The sequence below is a fragment of the Bos indicus x Bos taurus genome, chromosome 1 (assembly GCF_003369695.1).
Source record: "Bos indicus x Bos taurus breed Angus x Brahman F1 hybrid chromosome 1, Bos_hybrid_MaternalHap_v2.0, whole genome shotgun sequence".
Classification (NCBI taxonomy): domain Eukaryota; kingdom Metazoa; phylum Chordata; class Mammalia; order Artiodactyla; family Bovidae; genus Bos; species Bos indicus x Bos taurus.
The window spans coordinates 72,844,043-72,863,062 of NC_040076.1; the positions used below are offsets into that span (position 1 = coordinate 72,844,043).

At 36.9% G+C, this 19,020-nt stretch overlaps 1 protein-coding gene across 5 annotated transcripts in view; it reads left to right on the top strand.

Moving 5' to 3' along the window:
• ATP13A3 (ATPase 13A3) overlaps positions 1-19,020 on the top strand; it is a 79,436-nt gene that overhangs the window by 54,567 nt on the left and 5,849 nt on the right. For 4 of the 5 annotated variants that reach the window (XM_027538062.1, XM_027538089.1, XM_027538080.1 and 1 more), the window contains 5 exons: positions 1,018-1,195; positions 2,117-2,304; positions 8,238-8,326; positions 13,335-13,415; positions 15,238-15,327. In XM_027538062.1, the coding sequence (XP_027393863.1) occupies positions 1,018-1,195; positions 2,117-2,304; positions 8,238-8,326; positions 13,335-13,415; positions 15,238-15,327 (626 nt within the window). The remainder of the gene's footprint in view (positions 1-1,017; positions 1,196-2,116; positions 2,305-8,237; positions 8,327-13,334; positions 13,416-15,237; positions 15,328-19,020) is intronic. The other variant, XM_027538097.1, reaches the window with a different exon arrangement.

Consider the following 19,020-nt stretch of genomic DNA (forward strand, 5'->3'; position numbering starts at 1 on the left):
ATATAAGGAGACAAGGTGTTGGTTTTGTTTCAGTATTGGTGATATTAACATCAAAATAAATAATGATGGTAATGAGATATGGTCTGTTTAACGGTATGAAAATTCACAAGTCCATATACTGGAAATAAATAAGTAATTGTGAGAGAAGGGAAAGCTCTTCCTTATAGTAAAATGCTAACTAACAATATAGAAGGAATGATTGGCTTATGCAGTGGAAAGACCCTGGTCTTATTGACATTTTAGAATAATTTTTCGTTGTGGGGGTACTATTTTGTGTTTCAGGCTGCTTACCAGTATCTCTGACCTCTACTCACTCAATGCCAGTAGCACTCTCCCATTTGTGACATCCAAAAATATCTCCAGACATTGTGGAATGTTCTCTAGGGGTCATACTTTGGTTGTGAACCACTGAATTTGACAGTCTTTAGTGAATGCTAAAACTAGTGAATGGAAGTCAATAAGAAACAGGATATTTTACACAGTCTTTGCATCTTTCTACAAATTACTTATTAATTGCAAAGAGAAAAATAGAAATATTACGGTGGAGAAACTTGGCAGCCACCACCTTAATAAGTGATCAAAGTCTTTTTTTAATGTTATTGTTATGTTTATAGAGTTCCAAACCTTTGTTAATGTCTCCTTAAGAGGAAGAAATATGTATTATTTTAACTGTAGCTTTACAATTAAAGATTCAGAAATAAATTCTTAGTTAAACATATAAGAGTGGTGATGATATGTGCTTCTATTTAGTATGCTTTTTACTTGTACTAGTGTTTCCTTTGAATTTTAGTAGAGTAAAAAGTACTCCTGAGCCATTTCTTGAAAAAGCTTAAATTGTTCACTTTTACAGATTACTTAAACATGTATGGCATCTGGCTTGGTTTTTGGAGATTTTTCATGTTAAAGATTTGTTAGAGAAAAATAGTTTTTCTAAGTTCCTAAATGAATCTGATTATGTGTTTTATAATGACAAATTAATTTAGATACAAACCTTTCCTCTCTTTCTTCTCAATGTAGTGAGTTTAAATCCAGCCTGGAAGGAACTTGTGGCACAAAGACCACCTTCAGGTCTTATATCTGGAGCCCTTCTCTTCTCCGTTTTGTCTCAGATTATCATTTCTATTGGATTTCAGTCTTTGGGTTTCTTTTGGGTCAAGCAACAGACTTGGTATAAAGAATCACATCCATATTCATAGTAAGTTGGTCAATCCATTAAAAAAAAAATGTGTAGAGTGTATGGGGTTGCAAAGAGTCAGACATGACTTAGAACGACTGAACAACAACAGCAATGTATATGCATGTAAAAATATGTTTAAATTTATGTAAAAATTGCATGCAGCTTGATTATACATTTAAATTATTTGAATTGCATTTGACTTTATCTGTAGGAAGATGGTCAGGCCAGGTCCTAATAATCATGACCCAAATGGACCAGTTTCTTAAGTTGCTACTGAGCCTTGCTTTCCTTATGTGTAAAATGAGAAAAGTGAAATTAATTACTAGGGTCTCTTCTAAACTCAGAGTATTTATGTGTCTAACTTCTCTGTCCTCACTTTGGGAAATGACATTTTGAAACTTAAAAAATTTGAGTAAAAGTATTAAGGGGATCTTTTATTTGTTTATGAGCTGAATGTTTTCCAGTTCACAAATTATAACATTTTTAAAATTAATTACACATAGATAAACATAAAGTCTCTTTACCTTTACTATGCTGAAAGTGCATGGTCAGTCACTCAGTTGTGTCCGACTCTTTGGGACCCTGTGGACTGTAGCCTGCAAGCTCTCTGTCCATAAATTCTCCAGGCAAGAATATTGGAGTGGGTTGCCACTTTATCCTCAAGAGGATCTTCCAAACCCAGGGATCAAACCTGCTTCTGCAGTGGCTGGTGGATTCTTCACCACTAGCGCCACTGGGGAAGCCCCGTGCTAGAAGTACTCCGCAAATTAAAAGAGTGGGGAAAGGGTTTATTAAAAATAAGAGGGGCTTATTAATTAATGAAGTTTCTTTCTTCTAATTTTTTTAAATTGACTGGAATGTGACTAGAAAGAAAAATTGGTTTCCTTTGGGACATAGATACTGTGTTTACTAATACAAGGGTTTTTTTGTGTGTTGTAGTGCTTTTAATACAACAGAAAGCCTAGATGGGAATTCTTCGCATGTGGATGATGAAACCAATCCTGATAAACATAACATAGAAAATTATGAAAATACCACAGTATTTTTTATCTCCAGTTTTCAGTACCTCATAGTGGCAATTGCCTTTTCAAAAGGAAAACCCTTCAGGCAACCTTGCTACAAGAATTGTAAGTCTGGCATTTACTGTGATTTCCATCTTGCTTCCCTTCTTCAAAAGTAATGCAGGAGTAGAGTTAAAGCTGTCCTTTCAAAATAAATAGATCTTCACAAATAGTATGAACCTAGTGATTTAGATGTTTACGGTCTTGTTTTATTCTCGTGATAGCTGCCACCCTAGGTTTAAAATTAAAGTCAGCAGTTCTAAACATTCCTGGTTTTCACATCCTATTCCTCTGGCTCCAACTTTTATTTTTACAGCCCATTGGAAAGTTAGAATTAGAAGCAAGAACAGAGGCTCCTCACTTGGAACAGTGGATATTATACTTTCCATCTGGGTGGTCTGCACAGTACCAGCTCTTTTCTCATTTTTGACACCGTTTGAGCCAGTATTCACCTGGAGTTCTCCATTTCTGTCACCTTTACATCTGCCGCAGAAGGGGCCAGTAGAATGGAGGCTTGTGCCTATGAAAACTTGTTTGCCTGTGGCTGTAAAAGACAGCATTTTGATTGATCACAGTTAGGGTTTTGGGGGGGGTGGAATTATTCACCTTATGTAAGTTGCTGGTTTTAAGAAATTGAAACTGCAGTAATTAATATATCAAACAACGTTAATTTTTTTTTTTTCATATAGGATTTTAGACTTTTGCAGTATCTTGGGGTGAATAGTGATTATTCTCTTGCTGTAAGGAAGTCCCAGTGTTCTGGTTGGCACAGTGTTGGGTCGCAGCTTTTGGTGTCTCATAGGAGGGATTACTGTGCACATCTCCGTCTCATATAGCGTTTACAAAGCATATTCACATATGTTGTCTTATTTAGTTTTTACTTCTACCCTCTGGTTCTTAGGGCAGGTTTATTACTTTATATTTTAAGCAGGTAAGACTGTTCAAAAATTTAAATGCCAATAATAATTGAAATTTGTTTTTACTTTTTTCCTTGAAAAATGACCTGATATTTCTTATCTAACAAATGAAGACTGTATTACTGAAAATCATATTAAAACCACTGGGGACAAAAGGCCTTGCATAGAAGGTTTATCATTGTACTTTTTAAGAGAACTTCATAACTAAAGTTACATTGTTATAAGATGAATTTGTCAAACTTAAGGTTGATATATTTTATATTTAGTTGGGTATCTTAAAATTATGGCAGAAAGTGAACAGGAACTAAAAAGCCTCTTGATGAAAGTGAAAGAGGAGAGTGAAAAAGTTGGCTTAAAGCTCAACATTCAGAAAACGAAGATCATGGCATCCGGTCCCATCACTTCATGGGAAATAGATGGGGAAACAGTGGAAACAGTGTCAGACTTTATTTTTCTGGGCTCCAAAATCACTGCAGATGGTGACTGTAGCCATGAAATTAAAAGACGCTTACTCCTTGGAAGGAAAGTTATGACCAACCTAGATAGCATATTCGAAAGCAGAGACATTACTTTGCCAACAAAGGTCTATCTAGTCAAGGCTATGGTTTTTCCTGTGGTCATGTATGGATGTGAGAGTTGGACTGTGAAGAAGGCTGAGCGCCGAAGAATTGATGCCTTTGAACTGTGATATTGGAGAAGACTCTTGAGAGTCCCTTGGACTGCAAGGAGATCCAACCAGTCCATTCTGAAGGAGATCAGCCCTGGGATTTCTTTGGAAGGAATGATGCTAAAGCTGAAACTCCAGTACTTTGGCCACCTCATGCAAAGAGTTGACTCATTATAAAAGACTCTGATGCTGGGAGGGATTGGGGGCAGGAGGAGAAGGGGACAGAGGATGAGATGGCTGGATGGCATCACTGACTCGATGGACGTGAGTCTCAGTGAACTCCGGGAGTTGGTGATGGACAGGGAGGCCTGGCGTGCTGCGATTCATGGGGTCGCACAGAGTCGGACATGACTGAGCGACTGATCTGATCTGATCTGATCTTAAAATTTCAAGGAAATACTGAGCATGCCCAAGGGCAGCTAAAACATCTATCAAAGAGCAAAACTAGTTGGTAATAAGCAAGACAGTCACACCAGGAAAGTTCATTTTAGAGATCTAAGTAAGTCCACCCTATTAGAAATTAGATGCCTATTTTCAAATGCATCTTTTATATTATTATGGGAAATTTCAAAAAAAATTAAAGGCTTAAATATTTTTGTATTCCCATTTAACTTCAAATTGATTTAAATAAACTCAATTGTTGATGGCCATACTTTTTTTTTAAATGTATGTTAAAAATGATATTTTAGTAGAAATATAGACACAAAACCTTTGTCCTTACTGTTACCAGCTTGTGCGTTTCTGTCAGTAGTTATGGAAGTGCATACTGTCATAAAACATGCCTCCTGGAAAATATAATAGAAACAGGAAAGTCAATATATATTAATACATACTCTGCTGATTTTCACATCTTGTCTGTCTGTCTGTGATTGAAGTCCCCTGATCTTGGAATGTAGTTGATACTGGTAAGTAAAGAAAGAAAAGTAGAGAAGAAAGTAAGAAATCACAGAAAAGTATTACTCTATAAAGTGATATACAATGTAAAGTGTAAATATAGATGGAGAAGAGTAAGGGAAAGGTTAAGGCTTTCCTAGAGTGGACATTAGCCTTTCCTTTTCTAGAGTACAGAAAACAGGTCTTCAATGGGGCCTGCTACTTGCTGTTCTAGATATCTAAACAGTATAATATATTCAGTCTATCTTGAGGTGGTTTTTTTTCAAGAATTAACCTCAATCTTAGGCATGTAAGGCTTTATAGAGTGTTTTGCTCACTTGTAGTGGTTCAGTTTGATTCTAAGTAAAACCTAATTTCAGTCTGGTTACCTATTTTTGATGTTAGTTCAGCCTAGTTATATTTTCGTGCTTGACTATGCTGTCATTTCAAGGACCGTGATGACACGGATGTAGTTCTAACACTCTCTCTTAACTAGATGTGATTTCTTGGGATCTGGCTTCAATTTTTGCTACACTTTAAAAAATTGGATCCCTATAATTTACTGTTTGTGAAATCCAGGTTCTTTTTCAGTTTTTGAAGGCATTATTACTGACTTGCCAGTGTCTCTCCTGTTCAGGCCTGTGTGTTTTTTCCTTGCCTGAATTGCTTGGAGCAGATACCTAGAGGCTCTGAAGGATAAGGTGACCTTGTAAAGACAAGTAACTGGGTAAGGAAGGAAGGATTAGGAATAAAAAGACTTGAAGTTTGTGGCTGTAGGTCAGACAATCCTGATTGGTATTTTTGAAGAAGGAGCAAGAGGTATATGTCAGAGCCATAGACAAGTATTTTGGATCTATTTACTCTAAATAGGTTTTTGTTTTTGAGTTACTTACTAAGGTAAATATGAAGGAAATCCTTTATGGTGCCTTATTTTGATGCCATATTCCAAAAAAAGGAACTGGTATTAAGAACAATTCTGTGACGCCAAGGCGGGGACATACAAATAATAAATCTACCCTTTCCTATAGGAGCCTCACCATATCCCCATTTTATAGCTGAAAATTTAACTATGAATGACTTGCTGATGTTCACATAGCCTTGTGGCAGTATCTGAAACAGAATCTAAACCTTTAACTTGTGGAATATTCTCTCAGCCTCCGATCACCACCAATACAGAGTTTGATAGCTGTCTTCTGGTGAAGAGTATTCATTGCACTTTGTAGGATTTACTAAGGAATCACTGACTGTGCCAGAAGATTCCAGGAGCTGAGAGCACAGTCTCCTAGAAACTCCTACCTCTACAAAATGAACACCTGATTTTTCCATTCTTGGTTGAAATTCTTATTCATTTTTCCATTTTTGTTATTATACAGATCTGCCAGCCATCTACCACCCTTGTCAAATTCCTTTGAACAGTGCCTCTTTTTCTCCCCTGGCTAAACAAAGGAAGGATTCAATTATTTATTTTCTCCTTCAGATGGAAATCTTGGCAGATTTTTAGAGGTGTGATCAAAGGTAGTGGTTATAGGAGAAAGACAGATGAGAATTTGAGAATATTGTTGAGGTAAATGTAAGAAGTTTTTCAGCTTGAGTAAAAAAAATTTTTTTTTTCTCCTGGTAATGTGTGAGAACTAGATTGAAAATCTGTTTTTGCTTATCATTGTAAAAATGCAGTAGGATTTGGAAAACATTCAATATAGGTTGTTACTTCATTGAAACAAAACATTTTCTGTCTGTGTCTCTCTGTGGCATTTATATTTGGACCTTTTTTTCCCCCAGTCCTCTTTCTGATTTAGTCTTTGTGTGTTTTTGTGTATGTTCATGTACTCCCAGCTCGCAACTTTCCAAACACTTTTTCTTTAACTAACTATATAAATATTTGAATGGCTGTGTAACATGTATTACTTTTGTTGCTACATTTATTGAATAGAATGTTGTATTTCCTGTTTGCAATTTAGTAGAAGTTTGGTGTAAAAAAAAAAAATCTAGAAAAAATTCCTTCTTTTATCTTAAATGGGTTCCAAATTTTTCACCCTGTTGGTCAGAGGCTTGTAGTGAAAAGATTCCTCACTTATGGCATGATTGGTAACACAACTTTCAGCCTAAGCTGCTAGAACAATAAATGTATATTAATATATATACAGCAACAAATATATATATAAAACAGTATTGTTTCTATAGAATAACAGTTGGCCTATAGTTTTCAACTGACATAGTAACAAATTTCATATTTACAAATGTCTCCCACATTTAGAAATATTGAACCCCCCCCCATTTACAGTCTGTAAATAGGATATTAAACTTCTTTACTCAATCTGAAGGCTTCACAATAAGGTTTTGATTATATGTGGTCATAGTAAAGTTTGAGTTTGAAGCTGACTTCAAATAGGAGCTTAGAAATAAATATTCCAGACCAAGGAAAAACAGAGGAAAAAGTTGGAATCTATCAATATAATTGAGATTATCTCTGAGCCCCCCTCATAGCTTGTTATATAAGGGTGTGCTTTTATGTGCATGTGAAAGTATGTATGTACAGTTAACAAAAGCGTCACGAGCAGAGAGTTTTTTGTTTTTGAGTTAGGAAAGTGATACAGAGTGCTGATGGATGGAATTTACCGTCTCTGCCTACAACAGCAAGCCACAGGGTTAGCCCACCCTTAAAGTAGCAGATCAAGCAATTCCTAGGTTTTGGCTAGTGTTTTCTGTGGAAATAGTTTCATGGAGGAGATTAATGAAAAAGTGGGATTCACTTAAGTATAGAGTATAGAAATGTAAGTATAGATATAGAAATATACTTACATTCAACTTAGAATGCTTCTATTTAGGATTATAACTAATACTGATGATAAATGCTATCAGCATTTTTACAATCAACAATAATTGTCTTTGCATATAGTTTTAAATGATAATCTCATTTTGCCGTAAACAGTCTGGTCTCCTGTTTGTGAATTATAGATTGGCTTGATTATCTTATAAAGCGGCTATCTGTGATAAGTACAAATACATGTCCATAAAGGTCCATCCCTTATTTTTTTTATAAATGCTGATTATTTTCACATTACATAAATAAATCCTTTGGGCCTGTATGATCTATCATATTCTAGGAAATATCATATAGCACACATTTTATATACTTCATCCACCTAAATGCTATGCTATGCTATGCTAAGTCACTTCAGTCATGTCCAACTCTGTGCGACCCCATAGACAGCAGCCCACCAGGCTCCCCCATCCCTGGGATTCTCCAGGCAAGAACACTGGAGTTGGTTGCCATTTCCTTCTCCAGTGCATGAAAGTGAAAAGTGAAAGTGAAGTCGCTCAGTCGTGTCCGACTCTTAGCGACCCCATGAACTGCAGCCTACCAGGCTCCTCCATCCATGGGATTTTCCAGGCAAGAGTACTGGAGTGGGGTGCCATTGCCTTCTCTGAATCCACCTAAATAGAAGTATTCAAGTCAAATTTAGGATTGACACTATACCAGTTGTTAATATATGCCTTTTTACTTGAACTCCCTAATTTAATTGTTTTCCTTTCTTTTCCAGATTTTTTTGTTGTATCTGTGATTATGTTGTATGCTTTCATATTATTCATCATGTTGCATCCAGTTGACTCTATTGACCAGGTTCTTCAGGTAAGGCTTAAGCACATCAGTTATTACTGGTTGTCTGAAAAATGATAGGATCTGGGATAGCAGTGGTTAATAAGATAGTAGGGGAAGATGATACATTATTCTTACACAGATGAGAGTGCTGGGTGATTGCTAGGGCTTAAGATTTATCCCCCTCCGTTGCTCTTATGTTACTGGGGGAAGAGACTAAACTGATTGTGTTTCTTTCTTCTAGTGTGTTCTAGTATAATTTTGAGCATGCCCTCTTCACGTTTCTAAAGTCCCAGTTGTTTTTCAAAGTGTTTGTACCACTGTATGAGAGCTTTTGTTCCACATCATTGCCAACATTTGTCTTAATGGGTACAAAAATGTCACGTGACTTTATAAGTAATTTTGATACACGGATGGGTAGGAGCCGTAGCCTTACCTCACATTGTTGTTTATCATGATCTTTTTGGCTATTCCTGAGCTTTTCCTCCTCCATATAAATTCTAAGTGTAGTTTGTCAAGTACCAGGAAAAGCCCTTTTGGATTTTTTATTAGAATTACACTGGGTTTATCAAAAATTGAGGGGGAGGCTCTCTCTTACTTCTTCAGAATATCTTTTTTTCTAAAGGTTTTTATACAAGTTTTTATTAGATTTATTCCTGTAGTATTAACAGGGTTTGTTCCTCTGATACGTATCTGTTTAAAATTACATTGTGTGATCCTTTTATGCTGGTGAATCAGTGCATTTATTTGGACATTCATCTCACATCTATCAGCTTTGTCAGACTTTGTTCTTGGAGTTTTAGATTCTCTTGGATTTTGTTTTAGACACTTATCATCTATAAATAGTGACTTTTTTTTTTATCACATTTTAATCCTTATGTCTTCTGTATATTTTTCATGTCTGTTAACAACATGAATGTTGGTGTGATAGTAATGTCCTTATCTCTATGGGGAGCGTTTCTAGTATTTCACCATTGGATATATTATGGGCTGTAGGTTTCTGGTATATACAATTTTACCAGGTTGAGGAAGCTTACTTCTATGGTGTTGGTAACATAAATATTTAGTTTTATCTAACGCTTATTCTACAGCTGTTGAAATGATCACATAGTGTTTCTCCCAGGAGAATGTGGTGAATTACAGTTGACTGATATTCAGATGTTGAACCAGTACTGCATTTGTAGAATAACACCAATTTGGTCATGATGCATTCTTTTTTTATATCTGCTCAATTTAGTTTATTAAGATTTTCTTCGGAATTTTTGCTTTTGGTTGCATGAGTGAAATCAGACCTAGTTTTCTTTTCTTGATGTTATTGACAGGTTTGGATATAAAACTTATATGAACTTTATGGAAGAGCTTTATTTCATTAACTTTGCTGTATTTTAACTAATTCCTTTAATGGATATTTAGGTTGTTTCCACTGTTTTGCTATTATAAACAGTGCTGTATTTGCAGATTCTTGCAGACTTCATTAAGAAAGACATATTTAGAAGTTAACGTCAGTAGTAGAATTTCTTGGTCAAAGGATGGCAAGGATATCTAGAATCTGAATTTTTATAAACATTGTATTACTGGACTCTGGAGAATTTGGCAGTTTATAGTCTTACTGACAAAACGTGCTCCACTGGAGAGAGAATGGCAAAACACTTTGGTATTCTTGCCTTGAGAACCCCATGAACAGTATGAAAAGGCAAAAGGATACGATACTGAAAGATGAACTCCCCAGGTCAGTAGGTACCCAGTATGCTACTGGAGAAGAGTGGAGAAATAGCTCCAGAAAGAATTGAAGAGACGGAGCCAAGGCAAAAACAACGTCCAGTTGTGGATGTGACTGGTGATGGAAGTAAAGTCCAGTGCTATAAAGGAACAATATTGCACAGGAACCTGGAATGTTAGGTCCATGAATCAAGGTAAATTGCAAGTGGTTAAACAGGAGATGGCAAGAGTGAACATCGACATTTTAGGAATCAGTGAACTAAAACGGACCAGAATGGGTGAATTTAATTCATTTGACCATTATATCTACTACTGTAGGCAAGAATCCCTTAGAAGAATTGGAGTAGCCCTCATAGTCAACAAAAGAGTCTAAAATTGAGTACTTAGTGCAATCTCAAAAATGACAGAATGATCTCTGTTCATTTCCAAGGCAAACCATTTAGTATCAGAGTAATCCAAGTCCATGCCCCAACTGCCAGTGCTGAAGAAACTGAAGTTAAATGGTTCTTTGAAGACATACAAGACCTTCTAGAACTAACACCAAAAAAAGATGTCCTTTTCATCATAGGGGACTGGAATGCAAAAGAAGGAAGTCAAGAGATACCTGGAGTAACAGATAAGTTTGGCCTTGGAGTACAAAATGAAGTAGGGCAGAGGCTAACAGAGTTTTGCCAAGAGAACAGACTGGTCATTGCAGATACCCTCTTCCAACAACACAAGAGACAACTCTACACATGGACATCAATACTGAAATCAGATTGATTATATTCTTTGCAGCCAAAGATGGAGAAGCTCTATACAGTCAGCAAAAACAAGACAGGGAGCTGACTAAGGTTCAGGTCATGAACTCCTTATTGCCAAATTCAGACCTAAATTGAAGAAAGTAGGGAAAACCACTAGATCATTCAGGTATGACCTAAATCAAATCCCTTACGATTATACATTGGAAGTGACAAATAGATTCAAGGGATTAGATCTGATAGACTGCCTGAAAAACTTCGTGCCACTGTACAGGAGGCAGTGGTCAAAACCATCCCCAAGAAAAAGAAATGCAAAAAGGCAAAACAGTTGTCTGAGGAGGCCTTACAAATAGCTGAGAAAAGAAGAGAAGTGAAAGACAAAAGACAAAAGGAAAGATACATCTATCTGAATGCAGAATTCCAAACAATAGCAAGGAGAGATAAGGAAGCCTTCCTCATCGATCCATGCAAAGAGATAGAGGAAAGCAATAGAATGGAAAAGACTAGAGATATCTTCAAGAAAATTAGAGATACCCAGGGAACATTTCATGCAAAGATGGGCTAATAAAGGACAGAAATGGTATGGACCTAACAGAAGCAGAAGAGATTAAGAAGAGGTGGCAAGAACACACACAAGAACTATACAAAAAAGATCTTGATGACCAAGATAACCACAATGGTGTGATCATTCACCTACAGCCAACATCCTGAAATGTGATGTCAGGTGGGCCTCAGGAAGTATCACTACAAACAAAGCTAGTGGAGGTGATGGAATTCCAGTTGAGCTATTTCAGACCTTAAAAGATGATACTGTGAAAGTGCTGCAGTCAATATGCCAGCAAATTTGGAAAACTCGGCAGTGGCCACAGGACTGGAAAAGATCAATTTTCATTCCAGTCCCAAAGAAAGGCAATGCCAAAGAATGTTCAGACTACCGCATAATTGCACTCATCTCACACGCCAGTAAAGTAATGCTCAAAATTCTCCAAGCCAGGCTTCAACAGTACATGAAACAAGAACTTCCAGATGTTCAAGCTGGATTTAGAAAAGGCAGAGGAACCAGAGGTTAAATTGCCAAATTCTGTTGGAGTATAGAAAAAGCAAGAGAATTCCAGAAAAACATCTGCTTCTGCTTTATTGACAACACCAAAGCCTTAGACTATGGATCACAACAAACTGTGGAAAATTCTTAAAGAGATGGGAATACCATAACACCTTACCTGTCTCCTGAGAAATCTGTATGCAGGTCAAGAAGCAACAGTTAGAACCAGACATGGAACAACAGACTGGTTCCAAATCAGGAAAGGAATATGTCAAGGCTGTATATTGTCACCCTGCTTCTTTAACTTACATGCAGAGTACATCATTTGAAATGCCAGGCTGGATGAAGCACAAGCTGGAATTAAGATTTCAGGGAGAAATATCAATAAGCTCAGGTATGCAGATGACACCACCCTTATGTGAGAAAGCGAAGAGGAACTAAAGAGCCTCTTGATGAAAGTGAAAGAGGAGAGTGAAAAAGCTGACTTAAAACTCAACATTCAAAAACCGAAGATCATGGCATTTGGTCCCATCACTTCATGGCAAATAGATAGGGAAACGATGGAAACAGTGAGAGATTTTATTTTCTTGGGCTCCAAAGTCAGTGCAGATGGTGACTGCAGCCATGAAATTAAAAGACACTTGGAAGAAAATCTATGACAAACGTAGACAGTGTGTTAAAAAGCAGAGATACTACTTGGTTACCGAGAAAGGTCTGTCTAGTCAAAGCTATGGTTTTTCCAGTAGTCATGTATGGATGTCAGAGTTGGATCATAAACAGCTGAGTGCTGAAGAGTTGATGCTTTTGAACTGTGGTGTTGGAGAAGACTCTTGAGAGTCCCTAGGACAGGAAGGAGAGCGAATCAGTCGATCCTAAAGCAAATCAGTCCTGAATATTCATTGGAAGGACTGAAACTGAAGCTCCAATATTTTGGCCACCTGATGTGAAGAACTGACTCCTTAGAAAAGACCCTGATGGTAGGAAGGATTGAAGGCAGGAGGAGAAGGGGATGACAGAGGGTGAGATGGTTGGATGGCATGAGTTTGAGCAAGCTCCTGGAGTTGGTGATGGACAAGGAAGCCTGGTGTGCTGCAGTCCGTGGGGTCACAAAGAGTCAAACATGACTGAGTGACTGAACTGAACTGATAGTTCTTTTTTATGAATTTGCTTTAAACAGTATAGAGTTTGAGTATTACCTCATTGTTAGATCAGTGTCTACTTCATTGTTTAAAGATAGGATTTTTTAAAAACTAGGGACATGTTAGAATTCATAATCTAGTAGAGTATGGGCTTTTGAATTTGAATAGGAATTGTCTCTTTAAGTTCAGCCGTTTAATGTATATTTTAAACATTTAGTTACTGCACTTTACATTTTATCATCTGAAAAGTGGATGTAGTATCTGCCTTGTGGCGTTGTTGAGGATTGAGTAGATAGTATACGTGAAAGTGTTTGGTATATAAGAGGTATTAAATAAATTTGGAAATTATGATATAATGTTATTTTATCAGCTACATTACTATATTAACTTTTGTCTTACAGATAGTGTGTGTACCGTATCAGTGGCGTATAACTATGCTCATCATCGTTCTTGTCAATGCCTTTGTTTCAATTGCAGTAGAGGTAAGTAAGCACTTCACATAATCAAATGGCTGCCTTGCTGCTTTGTGATTTTTGGTGATTTAATGGTAGTGCAGGAAAAGGATAGGTAACATTATGGAGATCCACAGAGAGTTTGTTTCACTCTAGTTAAATTCATTTAGCCTTCTCTTCTCACTTTTTCTGTGAACTAATAATAGTCATATTAAGAGATACGAGGGAATTCCCTAGTGGTCCAGTGATTAGGACTCCATGCCTTTACTGTGGAGGACACAGGTTTGATCCCTAGTCGAGGAACTAGGATCCTGCAAGCCACGCAGTGTGACCCCCAAAAAAGAGAGATATGACTTAGGTACCATCATAAATAAGCAGTTAAAAATAAAAAATTAGTGATTGAGAGAAGATTGGTGCTCTGGTGGCCCATAAACTGGTAAACCGAGGCCGTGAGCTCAGAGTACCACCCGAGTCCTGTGATGTACAGTAAAGCCTCACATTCAAGGGAGGAGAGGGACAGGGCTGTCTCCATGAAGTATAGTAAACATGAATAGTAAGAGAGTTTACTGAAAATATAAAATAATGACTGTTATAAACTTACTCAATTGCTGGAACTTCTCCCTTGGTATTTACTTTTAAGTTTCCCTAGAAGAAAGAGGTCTTAAGTACTCTTTGATCCATTGTATACCATCTGGTTATTCTCTAGGATTGCCGTTAGGTCAGCTTTTCTAAAAGGAGATAGTAAGTTCTCATTTGATGCTTATTAATAAAATTTGGTCTCTTCTCAGAACTACTGTTATAATTCACTCTTAGAGTAGAAGTATATCAAATGAAGAAGGAGATACCGTTGTGATTTTTTAAAAAAATTTATTTGTGGCTCTGCTGGGTCTTGATTGTTGCACATGGGCTTTCTCTGGTCGTGCTGCATTTGCTTCTGATTGTGATAGCTTCTCTTGCTCCAGAGCACAGGTTCTAGAACTTGCAGGCTTCAGTAGTTGAGGCACATGGGCTTACATCTTCCCAGACCAGGGACTGAACTTGTGTCCTCTGCATTGGCAGACAGAGTCTTAACCACTGGACCACCAGGGAAGTTCCAGTTGTGATTTTTTTAAGTTAAGGGTTTCATAGAGTAGGCTTTTGAATTAAAATTAGGTATTTGTGGAAAATATGTATACTTTAGAGATAATAGTTCTAGACTTAGAAATTATGTTTAATTTGTTATCTTTCTAAAAAATGACTTTGTATTAAAATTGGGGCCATAGTGGTGGCCTGGTAATATTATGGTACTAATCTTTTTAGGTTGCCCAGTTTAATGTATTTTTGCTATTTTATGGAAAGCACATCTAAGATAATGTATATTAAAAGCTTTCCTTTTTCTATAGTTTATCTTTTCATGTTAATGTTATTTAAGATAAAATATTTTTAAAAAACAGATTTCTGGGGAATCCTTTCTAATCTCCATTGATTTATTCTTGCTTACTATCAAAAGAATTATTTTTCATCATGCTCACATAGGTATATTTAAATACAAATAATTCATTGTTACAAAAAATAATTCATATTACAAAGCATTATTTTAATATGAGAAGGGCCTGAGGATTCATATAAAAGCCATATTTTGTGGAAAATTTAGAGACCCCATTTTACCAAGAATTTTGTGATGATTTATATTTGTTACAAAAGTCCTGTTGTATTCTTTATCCTTTTTCAGTATTAACTGAAATTCTCTGTGTGAAAACCAAATCATGTTTTTCACTAATGTTTCTGCATTGTGAGAGCTTTTTTAAACGTGTGCATTAATAAAGAATGATGTAGTTGTTTTTAATGCTTAACTCACTGGACTGTCTCTCAGAATTTCTTCCTTGACATGGTCCTTTGGAAAGTTGTGTTCAGTCGAGACAAACAAGGAGAATATCGCTTCACCACCACACAGCCACCACAGGTTGGAAATCAGCCTTACTCAATTCTTCACATCACTTGTGTACTCTGCACTGTGTAGGATGGTATTCTGTTGTGTGTTGCTCAACCTTTCCCTCTGTGCCTGGTATTTCATTTTTTTGTAAAGACATCCTAGAAAATTCATGGCAGGCATTTGTTACAGATGTTTTAGGACTTCAGAAATTTCAAAATCTCTTTTCCATTCCGATCTCTTTCATGTCAGTATGCGAAGGTCTTGTCCTCACTGGTAAGAATTAATTTTCTCATTTCTGTCTGGCTTTAATTTTGTTTCTGGTTTTTATAGAGAGTCCCATTAGAAGCTAAATGAGATGGATGTAAATAAAGTTATGAAATGGAGATTGTTTCTTCATGGATCAGTGTTCAGAAGTCAAAATTTTGAGGAATTATTTCTGATTCTTTGTTAGTTACTATATCTTAATTTTGGGTTTCCCCAATCTCTCATCATTCAGAAAAATTTTCAGAGAGAGTGCTCATTTTTATGCAAACCATGGTTTAGGACTTTTTACTGTTTTTGTGGTAAAAAGGAAAGAGAAACAGAATAGAACCAATTTTTTTTTTGGTATTAGGATGTTGAAATTCTTGACAGAAAATATAGGTTAGTCTTATTTTTTAAACCAGTACCATTGAATCACAGCACTGAGCCAGCTTACTGAGTGCAGAGAACTTGACAACATAAAGCCTCACTCCCTCATTTTGCCCATTGCTATTTTTAGGTACAGTTTATACACATGAGTTCTAAACTTTTCACTCATCCCAAGCCACACAGATGCTTTCCAAATTCAAGAGGATTCCCTGGCGTGGGTCACTCACTTATTTTTAGCCTTCTTTTACCTGAGCAGCTGTGTTCTGAGCTTTGCTGTGGTAATTCATTAGGCTTGATGCCTAGCATAGTATCACAGGATCAGTTTATAAGAGGTCCTGTAGAGCACCATTTCCTCTTCTCATGCTCGATGATGAGTAGGGATAGTTTTGTAATGAAGTGATGAGTCTGGAATCTGCTTTCGCTTCTGTATCTCAATGCCGTGTAGTACCCAGTTGTCCCCAGTAGTGTGACCAGAGCTGTATTAGAGACTCAAGTCCTGAGCAAGACCTCCTCTGTCCTGGTTACCTCACTGCATTACTTCAGAGGGTTAAGTCTGGGTCATATCATCAGTCCTCATGTAAAATGTCTGTACTGTCAAAGCCTTGGCCCAGGAAAACATTTCTGTTGAGTTTTTAGTTTTTCCAAAGAGATCTCCGACAATTAATCTAAACAGGAAATGCAGATTCTGAAGAGGAACTATACCCTGATTAAGTCAAAAGTGGGTATCATAAAGCTCCTTTAAACCATTTGAATTGGAAAGCCCTCCGCACTTTTCAATCAGAATTAAGTGGCAGAAAATTCTATCATTTGTTATATCTGTTTTCTAAAAGTTTATAAGTAAGTATGTGTCCTCATTGTTTTTAGGAGTCTGTGCCTCTCATGTGAAGCTGTACCTCTCAAGTGCTGTGGGGGAGAGTGAAGGCAGAAGAGTGGTCTAGAGCAGGTGGCTCCAGCAGGCCCACATGTTTACCAGTTCTGAGCATCACTGAGTAGACAAGGATTTTGGTCTTCATTATCTATGGTCATGATTTAAGGAAGCATTTTTAAAATTACTGGCTTTAGTAAAGAGAGTTCTTAGAAACTCTTAGCACAGGATGCTGTGCTTTCATCTTCTAACACTTCCGTTTGTAGTTTACTCTCACCGTTCGTATTTGTGACCCTTGGAAACCGATCAGTTAGTCAGATTACTGTAAGACTCAGTCAGGAATAATTACACTCCCCGCCACACACACACACACACAAAACAAATACAAATCCTTCCAATCTTAAGGTATTTCTAACTTTGGTTAATACATAAAGAGCATTCAGTCAGCATGCCATGGTTATGCAGTTTATGAGAGTGGCAGAGCTGGGAGTTGAAGCCAGGGTTTCCAATTTCAAGAGGAATGTCTTTTCCACTATGCCACACTGCCTCGTTTTATGGGGCCATAGAGATGCAAAGTAACATAACAATCAAGTGACAAAATGGAGACAAGCAATAGCTACTGTTTCAATACCTACTTTTTATGGTAGACACTGGGAGGTACTTTGTATAAATTCTCTCTAATTGTTACAATCACCTAAGAGATTAGGATAGAGAGATTAAAGATACCCCTGTCTTCACAGATGAGGAAATGGTGTTAGAACTGGAATTCAAATTCAGTTTTATCTGGGTCCAGGAAAGGCCAGGCTTCAGAGGCTTCAAAATTCTTAAAAAACCAAATAAACTTAGGTGTCATTTTATTTAATAGTAGATGTTTTAGATATGGGGTGTTTTTTTTGGCCCACTGAACATTCATGCAGCTAACCTAATTTAGATACAGGTAATGTTTTTATATAATAGTCATTTATTTCCCATATTTTTTATTATTAATAAAATATTAATGTTTTTTTCTTATTAACGCTCAGTGGCCTCAGTAAATGTCCGTTGAATCAAATTGAATCAAATGGTTAAATAAACCATTTGTAAATAATCAAAGTTAAAACTTTTATGTAACTATTTTTTTTCCTACAATGATCTTTAGTGGCCCCAGATATTAATACTTATTCTCTGACCAAAAAGAAAAAGTAGAGAAAGGAAAAAAGATTGTTGAAATGGCAGTGATTTTCAAGCAAGGACATTCACAAAATGCCTGAGCTGCACCCTTCATCTGCTGAATGAGGAGTGTTCAGTGGAGAACCCCATCACCTGTGGCTTACTATGCAACTTTCCCCGTGTTTGAGATCTGTGCTGCATATTCTCTTTTAAAGAAGCGTTTGTGTGTATCCTGTGTCTGTTAAACCGAGGCTGCTTAGTGTTGGATGTAAAACTAAAGTCATTAATATCAGGTATTTTGATATGCCTGAGAATTTGTCCTGATTTTGTTTTCCTTTTAGAGGGAAAAATCCAGATGTCAGCCATAGTCTTTATGCCACTTAGGATATTATTCAAGCTTATTTAGATAGAATGCTAATTCTGATTGTCTTTGTTTCATATTCAGGATTGGTATGAAAAAAGACATATGAATACCACAGTACCATTACAACATTTTCCCTGTAGCATAACTTTATATTTTACTTTCTACCCCTGAAAACATTTCCTAAAAGACACTGCTAGGAGTAAGCATTGGGGTTCTGTAATGAACAGCTTGGACTGGTCTTCTAAAAAGCAGGAGAATTTTAACTTTTTGAAAGTTCTTTGTGGTTTCTCTGCTGGGCTGCAGTAGCTACTTTCCCTTTCTCTCAGGGATACACTTGGTTATTTAACCGTTCCTTTCAGCAGCAAGTCACAGGATCCTGTTACTGGGGCTCCTGTGTTCTGCTTCAGGGACTTGGCCTTGATGTTTAGGGAGGCCTGGTGCACACTCTTAGCCCTGTGATGCAGCTCTTCCCTCTCCTTGCACAGTGCTTGCCTTTGTCCTCTTGCCACCGTCGTCTCTCCCTTGATTTAGTTCTCATTTTGGCATGCCTGTAGCACCTTTTATTTTCTCTACCAATGAATTCCATTGTTTGAGGATGTTTGCGGTATGCTTGTGTTTGTAAACTAACAAGTCTATGCTTGCTTATGGTGTATTTTTGTGTATAATGTTCAGGGGAGGTGAAGGCTCAAGAACAAAATATGAATCTAATGGGGAG